This window comes from Primulina tabacum, chromosome 7 (genome assembly GCF_025594145.1).
Source record: "Primulina tabacum isolate GXHZ01 chromosome 7, ASM2559414v2, whole genome shotgun sequence".
Classification (NCBI taxonomy): Eukaryota; Viridiplantae; Streptophyta; class Magnoliopsida; order Lamiales; family Gesneriaceae; genus Primulina; species Primulina tabacum.
Window position 1 is genome coordinate 41,816,675 of NC_134556.1, and position 11,435 is coordinate 41,828,109.

General features: G+C 35.4%; 3 protein-coding genes across 3 annotated transcripts; 1 reads left to right on the forward strand and 2 right to left on the reverse strand.

The window, feature by feature from the left end:
• Positions 1 to 46: 46 nt before the first annotated feature.
• LOC142552277 (alkylated DNA repair protein ALKBH8 homolog) lies at positions 47 to 3,196 on the forward strand. The gene is made up of 8 exons (XM_075661999.1): positions 47 to 198; positions 567 to 868; positions 1,313 to 1,414; positions 1,528 to 1,614; positions 1,918 to 2,043; positions 2,177 to 2,467; positions 2,662 to 2,727; positions 2,995 to 3,196. Exons 2-8 carry the CDS (start codon positions 569 to 571, stop codon positions 3,049 to 3,051), a joined length of 1,029 nt encoding a protein of 342 aa, XP_075518114.1. The 5' UTR covers positions 47 to 198; positions 567 to 568; the 3' UTR covers positions 3,052 to 3,196.
• Positions 3,197 to 3,259: 63 nt separating this feature from the next.
• LOC142552276 (uncharacterized) lies at positions 3,260 to 6,587 on the reverse strand. The gene is made up of 6 exons (XM_075661998.1): positions 6,012 to 6,587; positions 4,544 to 5,605; positions 4,266 to 4,460; positions 4,026 to 4,180; positions 3,797 to 3,907; positions 3,260 to 3,682 (listed from the first exon to the last, which is right to left on the reverse strand). Exons 1-6 carry the CDS (start codon positions 6,165 to 6,167, stop codon positions 3,628 to 3,630), a joined length of 1,734 nt encoding a protein of 577 aa, XP_075518113.1. The 5' UTR covers positions 6,168 to 6,587; the 3' UTR covers positions 3,260 to 3,627.
• A 2,352-nt stretch (positions 6,588 to 8,939) lies between these two features.
• On the reverse strand, positions 8,940 to 9,768 carry LOC142551048 (uncharacterized). Its single transcript, XM_075660092.1, has 2 exons — positions 9,586 to 9,768; positions 8,940 to 9,375 (listed from the first exon to the last, which is right to left on the reverse strand). Exons 1-2 carry the CDS (start codon positions 9,670 to 9,672, stop codon positions 9,070 to 9,072), a joined length of 393 nt encoding a protein of 130 aa, XP_075516207.1. The 5' UTR covers positions 9,673 to 9,768; the 3' UTR covers positions 8,940 to 9,069.
• Between the last annotated feature and the right edge of the window lie 1,667 nt (positions 9,769 to 11,435).

The following is an 11,435-nucleotide window of genomic DNA, read 5'->3' on the forward strand; positions in this document are numbered from 1 at the left end:
GGAATGAAACTGTGTTTTGTAAACTTTTGTACAAATTCGTTTTGATTATATTTATATCGCATCGCTATTATATCTAAAGTCGTTAGTAAGGCCCTACACGAAGCAAACGACTTCGAACGAACTAAATAAAAATCATCATTCATCATACCTCGATTAGGTTCAAGATTTTGTAGAAAAATTCTCGTACTCCTCTTTCAGGTATCTATCCTTCAATTGCTCAAACAATATTGACTGCGTTTTCTTTATCCATCGCGTGCCCATTTATTATTGACTTTGGTGGTTTAAATATGTTCTCTCTTTATGCCATTTTATGTTAGGCTAATGCCGCTCTTGAATTTGGTAATATGCAAAATTAAGACTAAATTTGTAATATTCTTACTCCTAAAGATATGGGTTTACCAGTATTTACGTGTCCCAGGATATGAGATTCTGAATCATGCCTCCGTATTAAATCCGATCTCGTTGTTTTGCTTTCTCTCTTACACAGTTTTGTTTTGTTAAATGTGCTTTTGATTGTGATAAATTGGCAGAATTAAGTAAAAGGCTTGAATTTTCTTGCATTACAGTTATGGGTTTACCAAGATTTACATGTCCCAAGGGAAGTGACGATGAATCAAGCCATCATCTTTATGTGGCAAATTGTGGTCCTGCTGTTGGACTTTCACATGAAATTATTGCATCTGTTTTCGGTACATATGGAGAAGTTAAAGGAGTCTATGCTGCTGATGAAAGTGGGACTCGGGTTATTGTTTCTTTTCAAGAGAAAAGGAGTGCTCAATGCGCTTTAAAAGAATTGAATGGAAAACCATGTTCTAGTCTTGGTGGTCGATCATTGCATATTCAGTATTCTGTACAATCACTTAAGAAGGTATCTTTCCCTCTTGGCGCTCTCGATGTTGAGCTGGTGGTTGCCCATCAAGTGAAAGAATTCAAATTCAATGTGTTTTTGTTAAAGAAACACATGTGATATCTGAAATTTAATCTTTTATAGAGTTTTCCGATGGCCTATCTGAAAGTAACTAGTGCTTGTGCTGCTATTAATATTTCCTGTGATTTCTGTTGCTTGTTGCACTTTTGCACGAAATATTTTGTTGATAAAGTTGAGTTAGGGTGTGAATTTTTGTGCTTGTGTTTCTATTATGATTTTTGGTCAATGTAACGGTGATAATTAACCTTGTTTTGGAGTATGCAGTTTTTAGTTGACCTTACCTTTCCTCCTATTTCTCTTCATCCTTTTTGTTCTTGGATTAACTTTTCTAATTTGTAGAGATTAAAGACCACCGTTTACGTTGTTTATATTTCATCTTTTTAGATTAACTCTATTGGATCAGTTCCAGCATCGACATCAGCTTCAGATTTGAACATTCCCGGACTTTTCTTAATCCACGACTTCATTACTGCTAAGGAAGAGGAAGTTAAGGATCACATCTTGGAGTAATATATCGGCTCCTGATCAGTATTTCTGATTTGCAATTCACAAATAATCATGTTGCACCTTGTTGTATTATTTCTCATTTTCTCTTGCAGGAGTTGCTTTCGGCAGTTGATTGTCGGCCGTGGAGACATCTTGCCAAAAGAAGGGTTCAACATTATGGATACGAGTTTTGCTATGATGTAAGCTTTTTTACTCATTGTCTGGCTATTAATTGTTATTCCTTTTCCTTTTCTCTTTCTTCCATGTTCTGTACTGTTTTAACCGCATATAGAAATTTCCGTTTTACAAATGGCGTAAATTATTTCTTCACAAGGTTTCTTTTGTGTTTAAGACTTCTAAATATAAAATATTCTCTATATTTAGGTGTTGATTCAATCAAATATTTTGGGCTGTGATTATTAGGGAGTTCTATGCAAGAAGATGAGTGCATTAACCTTTTAGCATTTTCCTTTCTTCTTTCTCTTATATCTCCCTTCTTGCAGATAAGGAATGTTAACACGAATCAATATTTGGGTGAGCTTCCAGATTTTGTGTCACGAACACTTGAAAGACTCAGATCATTTCAAACTCTTGATGGTGCTATAGATGTCTCTCTCGATCAACTGACGGCAAGGAATTATGTTTAAGAACTTCAAAAAATTCTTAATAACTATATTCTATTTTTAGCATGTTCGAAGACTGTTACACATATTCTTGTTTAATCAGCATAGTTATTCATCCTTCTCTAGAAAATATTAACAGGTCAATGAGTATCCGCCTGGGGTCGGTTTGTCTCCACATATAGACACTCATTCGGCATTTGAAGGATCGATTTTCAGTCTTTCACTCGCAGGCCCTTGTATCATGGAATTTAGAAAGTACACAACCGGCACTTGGCAGGGGAAGCCGTCCTCAAGTAGTGATAACGAGGACCAAATACCTCAAGAAAACTTAGATTTTGTGAGGAAATCAATTTATCTTCCACCTCGATCTATTCTGTTACTCTCTGGGGAGTCGAGATATGCTTGGCATCATTACATTCCACATCACAAGGTACGATTTTTATCAATATTATTTGAATTGATGACTGTGCTAGTTTTTCAATATATTTTAATCCCCGAGGATTGTTTGTGCAAAGTCCGTGGCCTGATGAAAATAAAGAACTTCTTTTGTTATTTTACTTATCTATGCCAAAAAAACCAGTTTCATGATATAATCATGAAATAAGAAATATTTGCTATACACAGGTGGATAAAGTGAAGGACAGTTTGATCCGCAGAGGTTCAAGAAGGGTGTCCTTTACATTACGCAAGGTATATGAATTTGGATCTCTTTCTTCTAATTATGACTGGTTATATGTACGTTCATTTGAACGGTCGGCACTCCCTTGAATCATTTTTTCCTGGCTTAAGTGCAGAGAAGGGCAGCATTAGTTTTAATCTCTGTGTTTCTTCAGCATGACAAGTCTAACTAGACCTAGGGGTTTGAAGACCATACCATGCATTGAAATGTTAGCCTTCATCTGACCAAATGTTTCCGTATTCAATTCTCATTCATTACTTTCTCCCATGTGGATGCAGGTCAGGAAAGGACCTTGTCAATGTGAATTTTCTCAGTATTGTGATTCTCAAAAGTAGGGCACATAGACGCTGCAATTGAGTTAGAGTTGATGTAATTCTTGCCGGAATCAATCGTGTCAAAACAGTTGTACAACATTTTTTACGACGATTTGTAAACTTAAAATTATAAATCAAAATTTGATTATTGTCTTGTGCAATAAAATGTCAAATTTATCGCAAGAGGGGTTGTCAACAAAGTAGGAAATGTATAAAGAAAAAAAATTGGTCACGAGCAACGAGCTTGTGAACTCGAACAATAGGATTAAAAAATTCATAGAAACACACCCTCATTAACTAACGAGATCCAGTAGCAAATCAAGTGAAAAAAAAAGGCACCAAATATGGATCGAATACATGTCATGAGCTATGGAATACCGGCGCTACTTCCCAGCAGCAAGGTATTCACCATGATTACGTTTAGCCAAACCAGTATTGATAAAAACTTAAAAGCATTACACAACCTAATGCTGGAAGAAAAAATGAACTCAGAAGCCACAGTATTGACTTGACTATAATAAAGACGGTGAACTTCACAAAAAAAGCGCTGAAGTTCTTCGACCATGGAGGGCAGCAATATTATATGATACACCCACCTCATGTGGTCGAGGAGTCGAGTCTGCAAATGTCCCCTCGACAAAGAGGGCAAACCCTGAAATTATTGAACAGGTAGGTCAGGTAATACGTGATTTTTTGCAAAAAGTTTTTGGCCTTTTAACAGTGAACACGAAAGGTAAATAAACAGAATAAAACTAAGAAAAAACACCTGTGAATTTCTTTGAGCCATTTATCCACACATGCTCTATGGAATTCGTGATGGCAAGGCAATATCCTCATCCTATCTCCATCCTCGTATTCAACAAGGCATATGTAACATCTGTTAAGATTTAAGGAGCAAGGGAAATTAAGATCGATAGGGTAATGTTATTATGTCCCGCAAAGAAATGCATGATTTCCATATTTTCAAGAAACTTTGTATTGAATTGATTGCTCACTGTGCAACTTCATCACTTGGCTTCCTTTTCAATTTGCTAAATATCTTCAAAGGTAGTGACTGCACCACTTCGTCAGGTGCTGGAATGGATGCCATTGAAGATGCGGTATGCCGAGTGGATAAGGCAACAGATTGTTGGTGAATTTCATCGAGAACCTGATTAAAATTTGTAAAGATTCATCTTTGTAGCAGTCAGGGTAAAAGATAATTAGGCCGTGCGAAAATAGACTGGTGACATTACCTCGAATAAAGCCTCTGCTAACACCCCGATTCTAGATATGCTAGCCCTTGCAGTAGCTTCATCATTTGAACTAAACTCTCGAGCAGCAATGCGACAAGTGCAACGACCACCTAGATGCTGACCAGATAAGATGCAAGACCTGTCATGGCCAGATAGATTCTCTAAACGGCTTCCTAGTCGTTGAAGTGCCCGCACCTAAGACAAGAGATATGTTACAGCGACTTGTATCATTAACAATTTGCTTTTGCGGTTCAGTAATAAGAAGGAAGGTTAACTACCTGAGATCTTATTCTTCTACGTTCAATGAAATTTGATCGATGCTCCCTGACATCATGGTATCCAGTGTCCCTAGCTCGTGGGATTTCAAATTCTTGATTTTGAGTACCATAAAAGGATATTGACATGTTTGATAAGGCATTACCAGAAGAAACCGGCAGACTAATATCATTTCCATAGGACACCACTTCCCCTGGTGTGTCACCTGAATCTTGTCTCTCAGTAACTTGACTACTATGTCTCACTTCTTCATCTTGTTGAAAACGATATAGATCTAAATCAGGAACAAGTGATCTGCGAAGGACTCTATCACGAAGCCTTCCAACACTTAACGTCCTGCTGAATCGAATGTTACGTTCTATTCGTTCCCGAGCAGCAATTCGTCTGTTGGAACTTCTTAGTCCAGCAGCATCTGTGTTGCTATTGTTTATAGGAGAAAATAAATTCAGAGTGCAGTCTATTCTTGCATCACCTCTACTGATCACCATATCACGTCTAGAATTCATCCTTTGATTATCTTGCAAATTATCGAAATAATCTGATTCATATGGGCTGAAACGCAAATCATTAGATTGACAATGCCCACGTCTAATTCTGAAAGGTCTATTATTAAAACACGTAGGAAAGATTTTGCAACCTCGTGACCTGATTCGTCTTTGAACAGCACTAACTGACGGATCTTCTCGCTCCTCTTCGTCATTCAAAATTGTGACAGTCGTAGAAGTAGTGGGATAAGGATTTGACAGGCCCAAACTTTTTGCCCGGCTCAGCCGGAAGCTTAAGTTTCCAGGATAGAAACTGAAGCGAGAAAGGAAACGACTGGTAGGATTAAGTGACCGAGAGGACAGCACTCGAGATGCATTATGTTCCCTAGACACAGAATCAGTGAAACGTGATTCACCCCACTCATCGAGCTCGACGTCAGAGGTAATGCAGTTCGTGTGATCATTTTGGTCAGCTATATCTTTCCTGTAAATTTCAGCGGAAACTGGAGAAGAAACTGTTTTCGACTCAGTTGGACAACAGACAGTATTTCCATTCTCTTCACCGGGGCAATCAGATACCTGAGGCATGAATTAGCATAAGCATGAAAGATTCTTACAGAAAAAGGCGGCATTTCAGCGAAAGTGGTTGAATCTAGGCCCTAAGAAGTTGATCCCATCACTCTGTTTCACAAAAATAACCACATACAAGTAGACGTACCCAGGAGATTCGATAAAAGATTGAATCTTGATCTGAAATGTAATATTGTAAACTAATTGATAAGGTGAAACATTTTAATGCACCATTCCTTCAGAGTATATGCAGCTATAAAATAACCATTTTCCCAAAATAGTCCCTCAAAACCCCCAAGAAGACAACCCATATACACGCGCATTACTGATGAATCCGAACACAAATCGGAATTGCTGAAACAAAACAAACAAAAAAACCAATAAAAAGTAAAATCTTTTGATTTGATCTAGCAACCTGGGTTTCATCATCATCGAAGCGATTTCGGAGGCAAGAAGATTTCAACAGTCTGCTTCTGGTGGACCGGTTCCTACGTACAACAGCTCCAGATGACGATGAAGATGACGGCGACGAAGCGGCAGGTGCATTACACTTACTGCCGCTTAACCCCATCTCAGCTCAACCTTTAAACTATACTCTCCATTCAAATAAGTTGCTTTGCCATCTAGATCAGTTCCCGCACAAAGATTCAGATCCAAACCATCACTTTTTTAAAACAAAAGAACTGCAATTTAAAGAAAGAAAACGGTGGTGTACGCTTTGGTTAATGATTGTGCAAGCAAGGAGTCAGTGGCAATAATGGCGAGAAATATGGCTGTATTTTGGGGATTCAAAATTGAAAATGGTCGGACGCCATGTGTGTGCAGAGGCAGAGATGGGGAGAAGATGCATGGCGACAAAGGATATGGGGGCCACAAGGAATTCAGCCCATTTTCAAATTCAAACCCATTGAAATCGAAAACAGCACTATTGAGCTGGCATAGCCCAAAACTGGGATTGGGGCTCTCTTTGTTTTCTCCTAGCGTGTCTTTTTTCTTTTCTTAGATATATATGAATTCACTAGTTTCCAATATTCGGTATGCATAAGATATTTTAATTCTAGATTTTGGAATTATACGATTGTTTCGTATGCTGTATGTCTACGAATATATACATGTAATAATACATATGTATATATAATTAAGGCATAACTCATATGCATGTCATCTTTATCTCATCAATCGGCATTTCCTTCGGGGAGCTGGAAGCTTTAACACAAGCATGCATTAATATACAGTTATTTCCAGTCAATTCCTTCGTGACTGTGAGTCTATTATTTGAAAATTAATATATTTTAAAAATACGATCACAGAAATAAGTGATGCACTCCATTATTATCCATAATATAAAACAGTTTCTCTAAAAAGTCGCGCTTACTTTTACACGGGACGTTTACGTTGATTATCTTAGGTTGATATTATTTTATAATGCTGCAATTATGAACAATCCCAAGCACAGAGTTTCTCTGCACCTGTATTCCATCTTTCCCTTATTTGAATGCCTTGAAAGAATCGTATAGAACTGACTTCTTTTTCTTCAATATATATGCAATCCATCTTTTTCTTCAAACTCCAAGAATACCTTATCGGGCTCTATATATTTATACCAGCGGATGCTCTTGAGAATCGAAAACACGGTTATGACAAGTTTTGTCGCATGGGTAAGGACAGTCAATCTTCTGAAATGGGCTTCTGTCATAAAACCAATCTCCCAGTCAACGAATCTGAGCTCACTCAAGTTAAAAACAAGGGGTAAACAAATAACGAAACTCGTGATGAATCTATGTAACCTTGTCGTTTCATGCCGGAGAACCAGCACTCAGCCATGTTTCTTGCATTTCAGTTTGGCAGTGAGCATAGCACGAGTTGATGAAGTATCCTCTTGAATTGGAGGAGCCTATTTCGGACAACTAATAAAGAAACTCTGCTCGGAAACCTGAAAAGTGTTCTTGGTGAGACACAAAAGTCATCTGATGAGAGATGGCAGCCAATTTTTCCCGAAATTTCTCTTTCCGTCCTAGGTTTAAAGTTAGGGAAATAATGCTTATCTGTATAGAACCGTTTAAAAGAAACCATAAACGTTTTCAGTTTCACGATACATAGAGAGCTTGTGGTCATGGCAATAACCTTGCATTATTTCGAGTGGATAACCGGAACATTTGAGTATGTCGAGTTTGTAGTTGTTCCAGATTGTTCCAGATATCATGAGGATCACTACACCAGGAGCCAAAATGTTCTTTATCCGGTACGTATAAGAGTAATCGGAAATAAGAAAAATCAGGATTCAACATAGGAGGTTATCTTCTTTCCTCTTAGGATATCATGCTCAAGGTAACACACACGTGTATGTCAAGTTCTTAGTCAAATGCTGTAGCTGTACAATAATATCCTATTTGCTCTTTTTTTTTGAGGAAATATTTAATTGGGCTAATTACTTAATTAGTGCACGAAATGTTTTGAATGTTATCATCACAGAGTGATATATAAGTACACACTAACTTTTCAGTAGATACAGGTATATGATATTAGAAGGAAGAATTACTTTTTTTGTCAAAAAATTTGTATTTTTATTCATTTTGATCTGGTTAACAAATCAAAAATTTTTTTGGGTCCTGTTATGATAAACTTTCATTTTTAGTCATGTAATTGTATTTTTTTTTTCATTTTAATCTTTTTTGACCAAGTTAATCATGTTTTCTGATAAAAAAAAGACCGAATATACAAATATATATATATATATATTTATATATTTATATATATTCATTTTCCCGATATTAAAATATTAGAGGACTAAAAATAAAAATTCACGAGATCAAAAATAGGGAAAAATATTTAAATGATATAAATAAAAAAACAAATTCTTCGTTAACATAATTAAGAATAAAAATTATAAATCATAAGACCAAAAATATAATTTTTATAATATTAAAATATTCACAATTCTTATATTTTCGATTTCCATTTTACTAACAATTCAGTAACTTTCTAAAATTTATAAATAACATTTATTTTTAAAGTCAATATTATCATTTATCATCTCAGTTGCATTATTTGGATATGAAATCTTTTTTCATAGATTTATTCAAATATAAAATCTTTTTCGGTTGGCCTTTTCCATTAATTGAACTTAACAGCGTATTAATTTCTATATTTTTATATATCATCTGATTCAATACACCACTCAATTACGCCCTATTCTTCAATTATTTTCTGTTTAAAAAGCTTACGGTCTCGTTACATTAAAAATATCTGATACTAATTAAGAAATTATATAGGAACCAAGCTGACTGACTTTACATATTTTTATCAATATCCAACACAGAATATCAAACTTTGAGATTTACTGAAATATGTAAATACTAATACACTCATTGATCATACAAACCTTTAAACATAAACAAGCCCAAGAAAATCATCAAAAGAAAAAGAGCAACACACTAAATGTAAAATATAGATCTTCCTCCCATGTCATAACTTCATTTCAAGCCCGTGTGATGGTGGTGATGGCGATGGTGGCCGCCAAGAGGGTTATGGGTCGGAGCTGCAACATTCGCCGGTGGAACAGTCGCGCCTGTTGGATGATTTTGGCCGTGCTTCACCGGAGCCGTACCTGGGCCGTGGTGGTGATGACCAAAAAGCCCGTGTTGCTTTCCTTGCAATTTCTCGGCCGCATGCCGAGCCTTGGCTTCGTGCAGCCTCATATTGGCCTCAGCCTCCTTCGCTTTCCTCCGTTCTTTAGCAATCTCTTTCCCTTCCTTCGTCCTTGCCGTAGATATCTCCGCCTACAATATATAGCACAAAAATTTCATCTCGAGTAATGGAAAAAAAATATAAATTATGTCGTTAAAATCCCTCCCAAAACTCACAAGTTCTACAACATATTATCCAAAACATGCATTAGAATTTCATTCAATCCTTACTTAAAAAAATCTTACTTAATTAGTAAAATACTTCTCTGTCCAAAATGATCCAATTCTTAAGCTAAGATGTACCTTCTCTCCAGCTTTGGCTTTAAGGACGTCAACATGCTCCTTGGCAGCTGCGGCAGCGTCACTTACCTTTTGTTTCACAGAATGCATCTTTCCTTTGCTACGTACAAAATTTTATCACTGATTTGTTTACAAGTAGATGTAAGTTAGTATACATATAGTTTTCAAGAGATTGACGAGATAACATAAAAAAATTCCCATATATATCTTTTTTGAATTTATTATTGGACAGGTAAGAGGATAGAGATAAGAACATATATGTCACGCTCTGCCTCGTGTCCTTCAGGCAGAGTCACCTTTAGTGTTGGTATATTTATGTATTTGAAATTGTAACAAATAGTGGAGGCTGGAGCCACGTGTAATTAATTTTTACAAAGAAAATAAGGTCGTCTTGTCTGCGCATTGCTTCCACTAAAAGAACTCGTCTACTTTATAAATCTTTTGTTGTGTTAACATACAATTATTGATTGATTTGGCATATATATATATATATATATATATATATATATATATGTGTGTGTGTGTGTGTGTGTGATCCGATCTCTTATACATTCGTCGTGGACTTAAAATATATATGTTAAGATGAGTTCTACCTATTATTATGCATTCATACAAACGTTCGATGTCCACGTATAAATTAAGTTTTTGCATTAATTATTAATTGGAGTATAGGCTTAAAATTAACATTCAATATGTAACGTTATTGTTGAGATAGAGAGTTTTCGAAAAGTTCTAATTTCAAATACTTCATATCATTATTGGACAAATTTATGGTTTAAAAAATGAAAAGGACCCACAAAATACATATCATTATTGGACAAATTTATGGTTTACAATTGAAAAGGACGTACAATAAGATTTAAAAATTGTATTAAAAATGATAGATTATCTACACTTTTAAAATATAAATAAAGAAAGAATTGAATTTTTTTAGGCGAAAAAGTAATATTAATAAAGTTATATAATTAAGGGATAATTTTAATTTTAAATAAAGGTTCACCGAATCAATTAGAAGTTAATCAATATAAGGATCTCGACTATAATTATCTCTCATTGATATAATTAGCAATATTACTCAAGTACTCCGTATGTCCGGGGTAGCTGTGCATAAAAATATTAGTATTTGAAAATATCAAAATTGGAACGTGTTATATTGTAACTAAAATGATAGGTAGTTTAGGAAAAAAAACTCATAAGATTAGATGATGAAGAATGCGATTATAAATAGAAAGATCGATAAGGATAACTTAACTATTTTTAACTCCAATCGTTGTAAAATTTGAGTAAAACATGCATGAAATGATACAATAATATTTAATCTTGCTTTCGGTAATTAATCGTAAATGTTTGATATCTCACAAAAACTCATGTGAAAGATCTCACATGTCGATTTTGTGAGACAAATATTCTATTTGGATCGCCCATGACAAAATATTATTTTTAATTGTAAATATAAGCAAAATTGATATGTCTCGAACGTTCGGATATCAGGATCATAAGCTTCTGCATATGTTACAAATATTATTTATTTAATTGTCTCTTCAAGTGCTAACTCAAATTCTAAATGATTTATAAAAAAAACATGTATAGTGGGAAAATTCAAAATCAATGCATGATTTTTTTGGGTCAAACACACCTAAGTGTTGCGAACGGCGATTTATTTTAGAGTGAAAATTCTTATAAACTGATCGTTGTTCGTGACATTTTATCACTAACGAAGAAATCTCATGAACAAAATCGGATTGTAGTATCTCGTATCTGCCTCTATCTATCGGCATGTCTGAAACAGAGGGCCAATGATGTATGGCGGAGTCCGATCGGAGCATTGTGAGAAGAGGTAGTCTTTACCAACC